The 17,864-nt window shown below is 41.9% G+C and overlaps 1 protein-coding gene across 1 annotated transcript; it reads left to right on the top strand.

The window, feature by feature from the left end:
* Positions 1 to 8,359: 8,359 nt before the first annotated feature.
* On the top strand, positions 8,360 to 15,946 carry notum1a (notum, palmitoleoyl-protein carboxylesterase a). The gene is made up of 11 exons (XM_039826292.1): positions 8,360 to 8,978; positions 12,033 to 12,085; positions 12,213 to 12,308; positions 12,648 to 12,708; positions 12,791 to 12,849; positions 12,946 to 13,048; positions 13,160 to 13,351; positions 13,466 to 13,563; positions 13,685 to 13,832; positions 13,932 to 13,979; positions 14,095 to 15,946. Exons 1-11 carry the CDS (start codon positions 8,650 to 8,652, stop codon positions 14,396 to 14,398), a joined length of 1,491 nt encoding a protein of 496 aa, XP_039682226.1. The 5' UTR covers positions 8,360 to 8,649; the 3' UTR covers positions 14,399 to 15,946.
* Positions 15,947 to 17,864: the final 1,918 nt, after the last annotated feature.

The raw sequence follows: 17,864 nt of genomic DNA, 5'->3' as shown, positions 1-17,864 counted from the left end.
CGACATTTGATCTAAAGCCCAAGTGGTGGTATGTTTTGTCTGTAACAATTCACACACATACACATTCATTCGCACACATAAGGATACTGCTGAATCATGCCAAAAAGGCTATTTGATCAGCGTCAGACCCAGGAGAGGTGACGTCCCATTCGACAGGATTCACACGCTCCCCGCTCTCAGCACAAAAGGGCAGAACAACAATATTATGGTGTCCACTGAGTGCCTACCCCCCAGTAAAAACATTTCTGTGAGAGTGGGCTTGACCTACCTCTTCTCTCGTATAAAAACACAAAGCCGAGTGTATTCCGACAGCTGCTGCCCGGGTGCCCTGTGGAGAACAGAAGGAGAGCTTTGAAGATCTTGACCTTCTGGAACAATAAAACGCAATCATCAAACACTCTCCTGAGACAGACTGCTGACCCACAGATCCAAGTGTCTGCTTGAGATAATTCATATTAAACTGTAGGGATCACTCTGCATGTGTATGTATGTCTCTGCATGTGTTTGATGCTTGCAGGGGCACAGATCATGTAGATCTGGAGCAACAACACGTGAAGTACAATTCACTGCTATCTGAATCTGAATAGTACCACCTTCTAATGCATTTACATATTGACATATACTACAATGTAATGTCAGCATCAAAGTATCCATTTGTCCAAGAAACATGTCTAAGTTTAGCATCACTCAGCCCTGGGAAAGAATGTTTCAATTCTTTTTCAACAAGCATTAAAAGCTGACAACGACTCAAACAAACAAAAATAACCCAGCAAATTACGACCCAGTGAACATCAATGTAAAAATGACAATTCCTAGTTTTACAGGGTTGTTGTGACAAACTATTTATTGGCCAGAACGAGTTGCTATGGGCAACTACTGGGCGCTCTTGGCCCTGGTCAAGAGATAGTTTGGTACATAGCCTCCGGTAAAATGGTGAATTGCTATTTTTAGATAACATATAGCTAAATGTTATCTAAAAATAGCACACAGGTAGCTTCACACTTGGCACACAGACATGAGAGTGCTATCGATCTTTTCATCTAACTCTCAGATGGAGTAGGTCGAGATGTAGTATCTGTACTGGGAGAGAGATCAGAGGAGTTGGGGGGTAAAGTGGATCCAAGGTCAAGGTAAAACCCCCTTCCCTTTGATGGCAAAAGGAGGAAGTGCTGCTATTTACCACCTCGAGATATACGCCAGGTGGCAGTTTTTAGCACAAAGTGAAATAGAGGGTCAAAACAAAGCAGAGCAGAAACAAACCTGCTGATGGTGACCAACAGTAAGAAACAACTTTCTGATTTTCATCTCCCACACTCTTACAGTATCCCCAAAATAATGTTGCAATTTTATTACACAAGCCCTCAGTACAAAAATAGGTAAAAACAAGCCTTTGCTCTTATATAACCTTATATTAGCATAACTGGCAAAAGTTGTTGCAGGGCAGAGATGCCAGCTGAGTCCTCTTGCTCATCGCGCAGGGGTCCAAAGGCCCCCTGTCTCTGTCCACATGTTAATCTTTACAGGGCACTCACGGAAGTGGCGTTGACAGCCTAGATTTGAGGTCAGGAGGGGGCCAGGGGTCAAGCACTTCCTGCTGACATGAAAGCACATTCAAGCACACCTTGCTCTTGGTATCTGTCGTTCGCCCCCCTGACCATCTGTACCTACATAATCTGGGGCTCATCGGGCCCAAACAAAAGCCATGTGTTAATTACCTTTGAAGGTGTAATGACTTCAGGGCCGCAGCCGATCTTCATCTGGTTTCAAAGTGAGGGCCGGAGAACAGGTTACGCTTCAGACAAGTTACAGTTGTTCTCTCCTCTACCTGCCCGCCATGCTTTTATTTTAGAGGGATAACCATGCCTTTTGGGTTCCCTAAGACTTGAATCGTGTCCGTATCAAATCTAGAGCTCCACAAACCGCTTCACTCTCGCTTTTGTGTACTCTTAAATAAGTAAATTAAGGAGAAAGTTCTGACACATGTGAGTAAGGCCTACACCTGTCCTCCAGATGTGAGGGCATTCACTTTGATGGAATTTCGTTTTATTCTCCTGGCTTAATTGTTTTTGTAGTCCTCACTTTAGGAAGATTACTTGATGGTAGTAATGCCTTGTATTTAGTTCTTCTCAGTTTACAGACCTACAGTGAAGAAAGAAATTGGAATTACTTATAGATTGACTGATAATATATACATACTGTAGTTCCCATTTATTGCCTTGCATTTTTGGACTTCAGGGAGTGTCCAAAAGGAGCCCCTTTTCCCATGATTCCAGTGATTTATTTATTATTATTAACAGATCAAAACCAGATAGACATAGCGAAAGGTGCTGGTAGCAATCTGCTTGTTAGTCATCACAAAAACAAGATGATGTGTCCCGGTGACGGCTCTTCTTGCACCCTTTGTGAGTAAAGCCTGAGTAACACCTTGTTCTTCCCACATTTGACCACCTTCTTCCTGCCACAGGAGAAAGGGAAGTGGGTGCCGTATATCCCCAAACAGATATGTTACCTTGTTTTGAATAAATGTTTCCACTGGCCGACCATAGGTGACCTCATGAGCAAAGAAGAGATTTTTAAAGGAAGACACCCAGATTTTAATGGCTTAGGTGGTACGTAAGTAGTACTTGGTTAAATTCACTTCAATGTATCTCAGTCAGTGTTTCTAATTAGATCACACGAGGATAATTATACAGAATGGTGTTTGTGAGAGGATATGCATCTGAATACATCAAAGAGCAGCGCAGCCACATGAGTTATGTACCATCATTCTCTACATCCTTTCTGCTGAGAATAAACAAACACACTCTCTAATCGTTTTGGAAATCCTAAACTCTAGGTTCCAGTCAGAGGATGGTCAGGGGCCCACAGACACCTCTTGATCCTCAGGGAATCTACCGGAGAGTTTGTATTGTGTGGGAGTGACCGTCTGCTCCTGACCTGCAGGTGAAGACAGAAAGCGGTCCTGTGAAGCCTGCACTGGGCAGAGAGGCAAGGCTGCACACCAGAGAAGTTGGATAAAAATATCTACCTCTCATGGCAGTTTCCTCAGTTTCCTCCAAAAGCAAACACTTCAGATTCTACCTTGTAATTTATCACTTCTCTCTCCCTCATGGAGGGAGAATCGAGGGAGGGGGAAATGTTGCAGTTAAAAGATTGCAGTGTGTACACTTGTTTTTATTTTCAAAGGTTTCATCTAATCTCTTTGTGTTTCCTATTAATATTTATTGAGCTCCATCTGGTTTCACTAGCTTCACAAAGTACACTGTATTAAATAATTTTCCAAAAAAAAGCAAACTTGTCTCCAGAAATGCCTCTTGCAGAACAACGCCTGACAAAATCTTGAGGCAATATCTCAAAGTATTAACAGTTGGTGTACTGACAGTTTTGAATATAAATACTGTATGTATGCCATACAAGCCTATGTGTGTCTCAGATGTGTGTTTCTTTTATTTTGAGACTAAGGGTGTAAAGGCGTGGGATGATGATTTCAGATTCCTGGGAAAAAAGAATTCCCAGGCCTGGAAGAGCCTGTGGAAAGTAATCAAGTAGCTGAGTGATGTCATTCTGATGAAAGGCAGCCTGTCAGACAGTTGGCGACTATGGGTGCTCTTTGGCATGGGCCACAGCCCGCTATACACCAAAATATGACATCAAAGCAGGTATCAGGCCAGGCCAAGAGGCTGGCACTGATCATTGTCTTCTTTGATTACAGTAGCCTCATCTTCTTGCTGAGAGGATAAAAGAAAACGGCTGCTCGGCGTTAAGAGAGTGTCAAAAATAATGGGGCACATACCATGCACTAATAGTGTCCCAGTGATGGAAGCACATACCGTGTACTCAAAACATTATGGGCCGAGTTCCCGGAGAGGGATTAAGTATAGTCCGAGACTACGGCGCTTTTCAGTGGATATTTCCAGTGAGTTTTGCCTTCAGTCTGGGACTAGTCTTAATCCCCGTCTGAAAAACTGGTGCCAAGAGTTTGGACCAAACATCAGATTTACGTTGCATGTCAATAACTCCTTTTTTTGTACTTAAATAAAAAAAATAATAATGGTAAGCCTTAACTCTTCCTACGTAGATTCTTTAAGGTCTACAGTCTGAAAACAGTTTCAAATACAGCTCTCACATAATTGAATAACGACCATGTTTTACAGCAGGGTGTGGACTTCAAAAGAATTTCCCCATGAAGACTCCCAGGTTAAAGGACAGAAGATGAATCATGTGTTGTGGCTCTACTGTCATGACCTGTAATGAGGGCTTTTCCATGTCCTTTGGCAAATCTGTGGCATAAATAAACATTTCCGAGACAAAAGGGCCTGATTCTTCTTCTGTCTCTGTGGAGATGAGAATAAGCGCAGGGGAAGGAGGGCTGCCGCCTCTCAGATGATAATAATAGCAGGTTTTGAATGGTAATTGGTCCCTGCTCCCTCCTCTGTCGCTACCTGGCAGAGGGCATTGCAAAGGGTGATTCAGGCTCGAGGTATGAATGGAAAACTCCTCTGGAGGAAGGCTGCACACTGACGCACCGGTACCTCCACCTCACTCATCCTTCTGTACGACAACAAGTTCCTACACACATGCAAGCAAACATGCATGCACCCCCACCCTGACACACTAACCATCCATCTTGCTCAGTATGAAGGACGGGACAGAACTGTTTACAGGCAATAGCAGCTATTTTGTGACCATCATTCGGATGAAAGATCAACAACAAACAGCTGACCTGTCAGCTGAACTATTTGATTACCCCCTTGTAGCCAGAGAGACCCCTAATGCAAACCTATCTTGAAAGAGTTCATTTTTATCAAACAGGGATTCATCTGTAACCAATCGCGGGTCTCCTCTTACGAAATGAGAGCCTGCTCGACAGATGTCTCCTGCCTCTCTTACTCTCTCTTACTCCCCATTTACATCCACATCTTAGATGGCACCTCTTGACTTAAGTCAGGATCAAGGTTGTTTACCGATTCTCTGGGTAATATCAGGAACATGTGGACATGAAAGGAACTCTGCGGTGCGTTAACACCCGAAACCTCTTTACATGTTTGTTTTGGGTTTTAAACAATAGTTTGAACATGAAATTAAGGGGACCTGTTTCCGGAGGTTTGCCTCAAGGTGACACAGAACAGAAGCTGAAGTGTTTTCACAGGGGTGGATAGCCTAAAACGATCTCTAGCATTACAGTCAGATCAACTTGTTAGTGAAACTGTCATTAAAAAACAATCTCTATATTTTCATGAATAATATCTACAATATTTAGTTTTAGTTTTTTAAGTGCAGTATAGTGACTCTACTCCTATGAAAAGCATTAGACAATATGTCAAAGTCTGGTGTTAAAAACCACAGCAATGTTAGCCACATGAGAAATTACTCCAATATACACATAACCTCTGAAGGTTTCAACATCTTTTCGACTAATATGTAACACCTGAGTCGTATTCCATACATTTCCAGTTTGCTTTTCGTCACGGCTTTTACCAGATCTCCACACTTAAACACTTTGTGGCATAATACCAATAAGTCTCAGGCTTTGCTGTTTGCTGACCTTCATGGGATTTAGTGCTGCGGTTGAGTCCCACAATCCCTAACCTGATATCATATGTTTTATGCTGGTGCTGACTAGTGCTTAGCGCTCTGTATAGGAGAGGGTGGCAATTTAAAGAAACTCTTCTATGAAATATAAAGGTTTTATAGATGGTGATCTCTCCTTTGTTCTTCCAATGAGGACCTCCACCTGTTTCTGATGATGTGAGCCAGAGCCTGTCCCTTTCAAGAGGCTGATCCCTCCTGATCTCTTTGATGTAACCTGACCTAACAGTTCCAACTAGCAGGATTTGATGATCACGGATGGACCCTCAACAACAGCATGTGCTAATCAAAACTCAGAGGTACGGGGAGACGGATGACGGGGATGTGTGAGCAGAACAAGCAGGCTGTGCGGACAGAGACAACGCTCACAGAGCTGTGATGTGTCTAAACGCCAGGCAGGCAACGGTCACATGATCAATGCTGCCAGCCCAGACTTAAGCAGTAAAACCTGTGGATCTGTGAGGGCACATGCAACTGATCGGAGATGAAAGACAGGCTTTGACTTTCACAGGAGGCCTGGAGTCGGAGTGGGGGCTACGGGGGCACTTCTGAGGGACTGCCATCAGAACAGCTGGGTCATTTTCAAATGACCTAATTCTAGGATTAATCCATTCGGACTTGCATGGTTAAATTTGTGTCTACGCTACACGCAGACGATGGGAGGCAAAGAAAAAAGGGAGAGAGAGAATTACCAGTGAAAGCCAGAAAGGCTTAGCACTTTGAGTTCAAACAAGGTGCACCGTAGAGAACAAACCACTGGGCACCAACAGTAGCAAAGCTAACCAGCGTTTGTGTCTCCAACCCTCATACTGTTAGGGGAATTCAACACAGAATCTACACGTTCAGATCTCACGTTCAGCAAGCATCTGCGGCTCACGCTTCTCACTCGCTTGGGTCAGAGGACGTTTCGACACACCGCCGGGGCATCTCTTCATGGTAGCATGTGTGTCAGAGGCCAGCGTCCATCTGCGAGTGATTTAAGGGTTACATTTTTGGGGATGACGTGTGATAAAACAGGGAGGTATACAGGTCAAAGTGACTAGACTCAATCTGTGACAGAGCCTCCTCGCCTGGGCCCTACCACATGTTTTAATCTATACAAGCATCTGTTTGAAGTTCCCAATGAATACCATCAGTCCTGCTGGTGACTTCAAATCTATCTTACCTGGCTCAGAACCGTTCGCCACCCTTTAGGTACACTGATTAACCACGGGAGGTTCTTTTTCTTCGAGGATGTGAAGCAGTTTCGACAGTTAGTTGTTGTGCTCAGGACGTACGTGAGCATCATCAAAAATGGCCAAATTTGTTCTTTCTGGCTCAGTTTCTATCAACATATTTAGACCTTTTTACAGATACAACTTTGTAAAAGTAACACTCCCCGAAGATTAAAGTGTCCAACTGAACTCGGACTACAATGAAGGCGTCATTCATTGGTTCTCACAAAAACTACATTTGATGTACTTGATTCTTGCCGTTTGGAGTTTGCACCTTCATGGTTGAATGCATTTATTGGAAGTCGCTTTGGATAAAAGCGTCAGCTAAATGATGTAACGTAATAATATCTGAAGAAAGAGGGCTCTCAGTGCCCAAATATGCGGCCCCTGAGCTCTTTCCAATCTCACTGCCAAAGCTGAAGACATTATCAATAAGCTACTCTAGTCTGTGTTTCACAGCAACTTTACCATAGGCAGTGTTGACATGACAACAAGCTGAGAGTCATCCCCTTAAGCTGCTCTCAAGATAGCAGCTTGTTGTTTTCATATATATACTCACCTGTACATATATGTATTCTTGCCCAGGCCTTTACAACTAAACTGAATTACAATGGCAGTCTGTTTCACATAGGAAGAATGAGCTCAATCAAAGACAAAAGTCACCATGAAGTGTCACTGTGATGAATAATCACTGCTATTCTTATGTAATCACTGTGAGCTACACTTGAACTTAAATGTGTCCTCAAAATGAGAGGTTGTTCGAGGGAAGCCTACCTCAACCGCAACGAGGCATTTCTGTGTTAAAAAAGCTGGCTTCCCATCAGGATGCTCTGCTCGACTTAAAATATACAGTAGACCAGGAAAGTTTGGAAGAGGCTGAAGTGCGAGGGAGGAGGCGAGGAGAGGGGGAAGAAAGAATGATGGTTGCTTTGATCTTTGGAGGCCCAGTCTGGATTAAAAAAAAGTGTCCAAGTCCCTTTTTCTAACCTAAAGAAAACATGAGCAATTCAACTAGTCAGAACTGGAAGAGATTCTTAAAAGGAGGTATGTGTGTGTTTTTATGTGAAAGGTGGAAGATGATACTCTCGATAACAATACTCATCATACTTTATTTGTAAAAAGAAATAAGTGAAATAAAATGAATACCAATAATAGGTTTCACATACTTAACCAGGTAAAGTATCTTGATATGAAAATGTAATTCCCTGGTTAAGTATTGAGTATTGAGTTTTTATCGTGTTTTGTTTTTTTCTCCACTTGCTTTTCAGGCAAGTGTGTAACAAGATGCATATTCTCACTTTATAAATTTGTGGTGGAATGGGAAATGGGCATTTCAAGGCCAATAAAAGCCACCACATCAAATAAAACATCGCGGATCAAAAGAACCAACGCATGGACATTTTTTCCTCTATAAATTAAAAAGGGGGGGGTAGTCTGCCACGCTTGATCATGCACTGAGTCCTGCCCCGCTCCTGCGATTGGCTGGACAGACACACAAGGGGGGAAAGTTTGAATAAAATACACGAGCATGGCACGAGTGTTGTCGTTCAAGCTTGTGCGCTTGGTCCAGCAGCGCGTGAGTAGTACTAGATAGATAGGCACAGGCGCACTCTTTCAAAGTTTGAACTATATCCAAAGAATTCAGCGAGTGTCTGCGATTGATCTAAAAAGAATTTTAATATAGTTAACATTAAATTTAAGAGTTGCTGGGAGCGTGTGACAAGAGTTGTTGCGTCGTTTAAACCGTGCGTAATTGTGCTTTCTTTTATCAGCTCCATCAGTAAAAGTTTGTGTTTCCCTGACGAGACTCTGCATTTTGAGGAAGGACATCTAAGACCGGGATAAAATGACAGCGATCAGAATGGTTTCTTCAGTGTTGGTGCTGGTACTGATGCAGTCCGGAGCTCTTTGCGCACGGAGGTTCCGGGGTGGCCGCAACCCACAACCACGACGCTCATCACCTCCTCCCACACACCGGGCGGATCGGGGTGACACCACGGAGAGCTTCCCTCTGGATTTCACCGCCGTGGAGGAGAACATGGATAACTTCATGACACAAGTGAAGAACCTTGCGCAGTCCCTCTACCCGTGCTCGGCGCAGAGGCTCGACCACGACATGAAGCTGAACTTTTTGGAGAATACATCAGTCACCTGCAACGATGGAAGTCCTGCGGGGTATGTACCAACTGAGAATACACACGCAGAGTGATAAATCATGATTCCCATGTGATTGGATGAACGGCAGGTCAGAGCAGGGTCAACTGTGCAGCAGTGCACCCTGGAGCTAGTAGGAATTGTTATTTGCTTCAGCAGGGCGCAGCCCGTCCTGCTGGTCATCCTGCTACCCGAAGTAACCCACGTTTATCTGACCTGAGGGCAAAACTGTTCGTCTGAGTGGAGTGCGCCAAAAAGAAAGAAGTTCTCCTTATTCGTGCTGGTTTATTGCAAATGTTCAAATTTGTTTTCGATTCCCAATAACAATAATTAAAAAAATGTATAAATGAAAAATATAAACAAAATAAATATTGTTTTTCTTCCAAAAGAGAGCTATGTAGGCTACCAGGACAGAATAACAGTATGAGATAAACAGCTGCTTTGCGTCAGCGAAGCGTGAAATTTGCGGATAGCCACATGGCCTATGCTTCATTTCCTTTGCTTCAAATTAGAATGCAGCATTTGCTCTGCAGAAAGTTTAGATTTAAGTTTTCAGACCCCCGCCCATCTTTCTTTCTGCCTGTCTCTCTCTCTCTCTCTCTCTCTCTCTCTCTTTTTCTCTCTCTCTCTCTCTCTCTCTCTGATGATGGCACCCAGTGCGCACACTGTGGAATTATGATTTTACAGCCGTTTAACAGTAGGCCTTATGTGTTTTCTACTTGGCTACTGTAACTGTAAACGTGTACAATTTGCTGTCAGTGGCTCGTAGTAGTTTTTGGTAAACTTATTTTCAGTCTATGAGTCCATGAGGAAAACAATGTATCACTACTACATTTGTTTGCCATGATATCAACTGTTGACAATGTTAAGCAGAAAATCCATTTGGCAGTAAGACAGCCTCCATGGTTTCCCTACTAAAGCGGGATAAGCCATGGCACTAAAAGCATATTAATATCAGACAGATCCCCTGCCTCTTATATTTTATAATAATACACAAACTATGCCCAGTCATATAGACTCTCTTTAATGTTCCATTTGCAGGGAGTCAAATTGAGCACTGTAGGTTAAACTGATTCTTGTACATATAATACTGATAATTGAGTGATTGCAGGTGTATATAGAAGTTGTGAAAGTTGTAATTTTTTACATGATGTTTACATGATAATTGTCTTTAAAAGCCACAGCCCAAGGAACGTGGATTTCACTTGCGTCTCAAACACATTATTCTGCATCACAAGAATAAAGTTTTTAAATATCATACAAACTTCCTATTAAGATGCCCCCTCATGCCCCTAATTTACTAGTAACATAGCAAAAATATTGAAAAGCTCAGTTGAATCACTATCATGTTGTGTAGTCATTATTATTTGCCAGTATTATATAAATGCTATACTGTTAATGTTGTCCGTTCCATATTAGGAGGCTGTAAAGACTGTCCGTGTATAAGATCTGGGACCAGTTCAGTGATGGGCAGACTTGACTGAAATGGGTTTTTCTATGTCTCTTTGTGGATTTACTATCCTGTCTAATTCCTGTAAAACCCAAAGTGCCTGTTGGAGAGAGCTGTCTGTTAGCGCGGTAAAGCTCTTAGCTCTTTAGAGTTGCAGGGGACAGTTACTGGCAGATGGTCGTTTTATTCCCTACTGTGGCTGTTCTCAGTTGACGTGCTAATCCATCAGCTATATAAAAGGGTACAGTTACAGTTACCGTCAAACAAAGATGAGTAAAATCATTCACTAGACAGGAAGGTGGAACTGTGTGAGTTGCACTTGTTAGCGTGAGTGGGTTGATGCAGCGCCTTTCCCCCCTTGACTCGTTGAGCATGCCAAGCCCGCCTTCACTTTATTGTTTGGAGGTAGAGTGCACACTGTCCTCAGTCTACATCATTGACTGTGGCTTACAATAATAGTACAAGACATTAACTGCAGCCAAAGTATGATTCAGAGTCTGAGCAAAAAGCTCAGAGCTACAGCCAAGTTTGTTTTCTTTAAAGTCACTGAAGTGTTTTTGGCAATCCCTTGAGTTTTGTCATTGGTAAAGTCGGGTGGATACTGATTGAAAAAAATAATTATATATATATATCAGCATCACATAAGCAAATTTGATGCTTCTTATTAATTAAGTGGCTAAAGCTACTTAACATACCAGAAAGTTTGGTGATAAAAGAATAAAGAAAAATCCTGTTGAAAAAAAAGTTATTGATGCGTCTGACATGAGGACATCCAGCAGCATGGGAGAATGATGATAGCATTGCCCTCTTCTGGGCTGACAACACACAGCACACTTCTTATATTCTATCATGCATTCTTTTTTAAATCTTAGCCTGGCACAAACAAATTCACTTAATCTTTCCCAGGGTTCATTTACGGGGCATTTACTTTGACATATATGGGTCCTATATATAAATGACATACTGTGTGTAGACATCTACACACGTCAAACGCTGCGTTACATCTTATATCATTCCTATGGGCCGTAGCCTACAATTTATCCATGTCGTGTGTGTTGGCAAACGATAAGCTCAGCGTAATGAGACTATGACGGTACATTACCTAATCTTTCTGCATTACACATGAGAAACACTATCACCTGGCATCTACAGTACAAACAGGATAGGGGATGGTTTATCTCACTATATCAGTTTCCTAAGTTCAAACTATACACAACCTCATTGTTCTCTCTCGTGTACTCGTTGAATTTATGTTGGTGGAATTTCATTTTTGCTGTTGTCTTGTCACCTTTCAGAGATAGCAATCAACAAAGTGACAGGACATCCTTGTTTGGATTAAAGTGATGATGTCGTATGTGTTTATATTTCATGGTTGGATAACGTCACTGATGGTAGAAACAGCGAGGGTATTACTTTTCCGTGTTTATCTCATCCTTCTGAAGAAAGAGCACCCTATCACTATTGTGGAATGTGGTTGTATCCATCTGTTGTTAAGATGTATTGTTATGCAGGCGGTGTAAAATAAACCTTGAGGAATACAGAATCATATTCACATACGGTGTATTCAAGCTTTATTGACACGTCTGCTATGATGTGTTGATTTTTTATTCTTTGGTCTCTTGTAGGTACTACCTGAAAGAATCTCGAGGCAGCAGACGGTGGTTGATATTCTTAGAGGGTCAGTATTAATTTAACGCATTTCATTATGTTTCTCCATTCATTCCCAAATTGAGAATGATGAATAATTGTATACAATGTTTGTGATAAATTCTCCATGTTTTGCTTTTTTGTGTATCTATGTCCAGGCGGCTGGTACTGTTTCAACAAGGAGAACTGTGACAGCAGATACGAAACCATGAGGAGATTGATGAGCTCATCCAAGTGGCCCCAAACTAAAACAGGTCAGCTTCAGCTAGTCTGTATAGTTCACTTTGCTCTCATAAGCACCAATGTTACTTCACCTGTGGCCTGAAGCAAATCCTGACCCCTAACAGGGTGAAAAAAGTAGCCAGACCCCACTGTAATGCCTCAGTAATTAAAAGGATCAGATGCATCTGTCACCCCGTCATAATGTAGCTGTGGTGTAGGGCTACCTGGCGCCCGCTAATGTAGGAAAATAAATGCCTCCCTCTCATTGTAGAGTAATAACTGTAATCCACGTGGTAATGATGATGAGGAAGAAGAGGATGTGTCTGGGAGTGCCAGGATGGCTAATGATACATGTTGATCTGTCTCTGTAGGCACGGGGATCCTGTCTCCGCTGCCTGAGGAAAACCCTCACTGGTGGAATGCTAACATGGTGTAAGTTGACTCACATTTAGTGTTTATAGAAGTTCAATTTTTAATCATGGCTAGCAACTTTAACTTGATGTGGGTTGTGCAGGTTCATCCCGTACTGCTCCAGCGATGTGTGGAGCGGCGCTACAGCCAAAACGGAGCAGAGTAAGACATTACAGAATCATCAAAACAAACGTAATATGTAACCCTCTTTAAGAAAAGTGTTATTCTACAGTGCTATTCCCTTTGTGTTGTGTGTAGGTGGATATGCCTTCATGGGCTCACTGATTATTCAGGAGGTTGTGAAGGACCTGCTGAACAAAGGTCTGGACAACGCAAAAGTCCTCCTTTTAGCAGGAAGCAGGTATGTTCATGTGTGGACATTTTGCTTGCGATTTCAAATTCAAAATCTTCAACATTTCATTCATATTCCTGTATAGGTATTAATAAGAATATGCCATAATTATTTGTGCAGTGCGGGTGGTACCGGGGTCCTTCTAAACGTGGACCATGTGGCGGAGCAGCTGGAGGGACTGGGCCACACTGGGATACAAGTGCGAGGCCTGTCTGATTCCGGCTGGTTCCTGGACAACAAGCAGTACCACTGCACGGACTGCGTGGATGCTGTCAGCTGTGCCCCCACTGAGACCATCAAGAGAGGCATCAAGTATGGGAGGCAGTGGATATTATCATAAAGGGACAAGATTTTGCGAGACTTATTTTAGTATTTAGTATTTAAGTTCATCAGGTTGCTAATATAGACATTGTGTCCCATCTGTAGGTACTGGGGAGGAGTGGTGCCAGAGAGGTGCAGGCAAACCCATGAAGGAGAGGAGTGGAACTGTTTCTTTGGATATAGAGTCTTCCCATCAATAAAAAGTGAGTTTGGGGTCAAATGCACCTACTACATGAAAGCCCAAAATACCTGCGTGGCACACGAGTAGATATATACTATATATATGCACTATATTAATCTTTTTCTTTCGTTCTACCTGTGCAGGCCCTGTGTTTGTTGTCCAGTGGCTGTTTGACGAGGCCCAGTTGACAGTGGACAACATCCAGCTAACAGGCCAGCCTGTGCAGGAAGGCCAGTGGCGCTACATCCAAAACCTGGGCATTGAGCTGAGGAACACACTCAAAGATGTCCCGTAAGGCAATGTCCCTGCAATTTAGGAAGATAATTTACGTAGGATTATTCCATGGATTCAAATTGGTTTATGTGGGGTTTTTTTTATTTCTATTTTCAGGGCTATGTTTGCTCCAGCTTGTCTATCACATGAAGTTATCACCAGAAAGTGAGTATGATTTATTTTTTAAAGCCCCGTTTCCAGTGTATCTTTATCAGGGGATACTAAACTTTGTGTTTGAGACTTTCTACCTGTGATCTGACAGCGCCCTCTTGTGTTGTAGTTACTGGATTGATGTGCAGGTTAAAGGCACCTCCTTGCCACGAGCTCTGCACTGCTGGGACCGCAGCCTCAACGACAACAGGAACAACAAGGCGCCACCCAAAGGCTGCCCCGTACATCTGATCGACAGCTGCCCTTGGCCACACTGCAACCCCACCTGCCCCACAATCCGAGACCAGTTCACAGGACAAGAGATGAACGTCATTCAGTTCCTCATGCACATGGGCTTTGATGTGCAGAAGATGGCCCAGCAGCAGGGCATGGACCCCAGCAAGCTACTGGGCATGCTTAGCAGCGGCAGCTAGAGGGACACACATGCACACAGCATCAACAAGCTAAGCCCAAGCAGGGCTGGCTGGTCTCTTTGACCAGTCTTCCATGCCTGATACCTCCAACTCCACCTTCACAACCCATTCTAACTTTAATCAACTCCCCTCTGGCATCCTGTTTACTTTAGTCTAAGCCTCAGTCAAACACAGGGGGCTTAGATTTGTCCCACAATCCCTTTCCAAACAACGGGTAAAGTACAGGGGCAACACGCCACCACGACAAGGCACAACTCTCTGCTACTCTCCATTTAAATTATCTTTTGCTTTGTAAAAGAAAAAATATCACAAATGTAATCCAGTTTTAAGGATGCTCATTGATGTTTTGTTTTGTATACTATTTTCATCCTTCCATATAGATTATATATAGTCATTGTTAAAGAAGAAAACACACTACAATGACGTAAGGATGCTGTCTTTGTTAAGTAGTCACTATAGAGTATATAAGGGTATAATTTTGGTTAAACTGTTTTATAGTTTCTTATCACACAAAAACTTACATCAAGGGAGAAACATGGGCATATGACCAGGTGAGAAAGGCACTGGATCAGAAAGAAAATGTTGTATTCATCTCTAAAATAATGGCAAGAACGATAAAGAGAGACAACTGACACCAATACTCCTCTAATCAGCTTGTGGTATAAAACCAGGTTGAATTAGTTAGGCTACTGAAAATAAAGCTGCAAATATCAGATGTTATTCCTTGCTAATGAAAGTAGCCAAAAAGAAATAAAAGACAGACAATGCTCCAAACTTCATATTATTGTTGTGATTATCCTGGGTTTAGAGAAAAGGTAACTCATACTTGATAGTGTTGAAATCTAGTGGTTTGGACTGCAGTGATGATGCCACGATTCCCGGTTTAGTCGTTTGCTGGTGCTGATTGTGGTACTACAGTGGACCTCGAAACACTTTGACGGTCTATCAGTAACTATACAAACACCACAGTGCCATTACATCTAGTCTATACCTCTTTCTCACAGGCCACATCATCACTAGATAGACTGTTAAAACCCAAAATTAGGTAAATAGTCCTGCATTCCTCATATCAATGCAATGAACATTTAAAGGGAGACAGATATCCTGTATTGTGTATTTTTTTGAGTATTTGTACAGGTCCTTTCAAGTGTTCACTATTGTAACTCCCTTCTTATATTTCATAATAGAGATCACTTTTTAATATAATGACAATGTTGTATGTAATGATGTCTTTAAAAATTATGTTTTTAAAGGACCTCTATTTCGCATCATACCAGAGAAGGAAAGGTATTACTAATTGTAATTTTATTCTGTAACATATTTTTTAACAGAAAAAAACTCAAGCTACATTGGTAATTTACATATTTATTTTGTTATGTAAATCATATTTATAAGTGCTATTTTCACAGAGAAGTGATTCTTTGTAAATTGTAAATACATTGCTGTTTTTCTCTTTGTGTTGATTGCATGTCTTTGTATCAGACCTAAAAGAAAAGACATATTACATATACTACAAGGTAAAAATGGCCGTGCAGTCTTGTTGTTGTTGTTGTTGTTGTTGTTGTTGTTGTTGTTATTATTATTATTATTATTATTATTATTATTATTATTATTAGTAGTAGTAGTAGTAGTAGTAGTAGTAGTAGTAGTAGTAGTAGTAGTAGTAGTAGTCGTAGTAGTAGTAATAGTGGTAGTATAGTGGTAGTAGTAGTAAATTAGGTATCATCCCATTTTACACTCGCCTCACAAAAACCTTTAGCAGGAGGTAAGGTCAACAGCTCCCTCAGGCTCCATAAACAGTTTGTCACCATTTTGACATATCTGATAATAGATGAGGCTTAGTGTGTACAAACTGTCAGTCAAAGGTTTTTCAACACCTTATACTTTAGCAAAATATTTCAGAGTGGGTAAAGTGACAGGTAGAAATGTTGGTATTTTTATTGAAAATGACCCATAACTAATAGGAAATTACATGATGAACTGATAATCTCATTCTTAAAATAAGAAGTCTACAAAACAAGTCCATGTTTTGTGACCCTTACTCAGCATAGTCTTATTTTGTGCACTCACTGTTTTTATGATTAAAGGACTGCAGTGATTTATCCAAGTTGCTTTACAATTTGCCTTTCAATAACCTATTGACACTGGGGCGGCCTCTAACTCACCCAGTAAGAGCGTTTGCCCATGCTGGCTGAGTCCTGCAGCGGCGCATGGTTCGAATCCGACCTGCTGCCCTATGCTGCATGTCATCCCCCATCTCTCTCCACCTGTCATGTCTATCCACTTTCAAATAAAGGGAAAAGCCCCAAAAAAGATCTTAAAAAAATAACCTATTGACACATACTGTACACTCACATGTCGATGCAAGGCATTGGGGGTAATTGGGGTTCATTTTCTTGCTCAAGGACATTTCCACATGTGGTCAGGAGGAGCCAGAGATCGAGCAGTGAGCCCTGCAATTAGTACTTGCTCTACATACTCACACACGTCATTACACACAGATCGACCTTTCGTTTGTTGCAGATCTAAGTAGGCTTAAAAAAGACATTTCCACCCTACTGTGTCTTCATCCGAGTCAAAATGGACAAAGACATGAGGCAAAACACATAGAGCAGTCTACACAGAGCAGGTGTACAATTGGCATTGGATAATTGGTTCAATGATGATGTCAAATGTATTGGATAATGGATCCATAGCCAATGTCCAAATGCCACACTTGATTTACTATAATAAGAGTTTAGCACTGAAATGTATATATTTCATCAAATCAATCAGCTCTCCTACCTCTCCATATGACCATGCTAGTATACATGTATCTTTTCCACAAAGCAATCTTGGACAATAATGTGTTTTGAGTGAATTATGAATGAATGTCACTCATAGATCCATAGCAAGACAGGCATAGGATGGGGCAAAGACATAGGGTGCTTATTAATGGATTTTGTAATTTGGGCAGGCCATAAAAAGCAGGACATGGGACAGGTAGGAAATTGTTTTCTGTTATCCAGCCCCTTTAAAAAAGGCAGAGTCAATATACTCATTGGGAAATTGTCTTCTTCTCTCTTCCAATCTGAATCCCACCATACTCACATACAGCAAATGAGTGAAAAAGGATTTAGCTGAAATGTACCAGACTTCAAATCACAGCATACTAATATCACAGGTTAAAGTATTTTAAGCAACTACTAATTTATTTCCACTTCCCAACATGCATCGCTCAAATCTGCAATCACTCATGCATAATCATCCCTCTGGACCTGTATGTAATTTCTGCCTCTAATGGAAGTCTTAGACTCCCTCCCTGTCATTATACCATGTATAAATGCCAGTTTCTTACTGAGGGTGCTCTGACTCAGCCTCTCTGGGTGCACCCTAGAAATACGACTCCCATACTGGCTGCCACATGTAGCCTCCCACCCTCTGTGGAATATAGACCCCCTATTTATAGAGCTGGCAAGGCCTGTAA

The sequence above is a fragment of the Perca fluviatilis genome, chromosome 15 (assembly GCF_010015445.1).
Source record: "Perca fluviatilis chromosome 15, GENO_Pfluv_1.0, whole genome shotgun sequence".
In the NCBI taxonomy this organism is placed as follows: Eukaryota; Metazoa; Chordata; class Actinopteri; order Perciformes; family Percidae; genus Perca; species Perca fluviatilis.
This window is presented reverse-complemented; position numbering and strand designations above follow the sequence as displayed.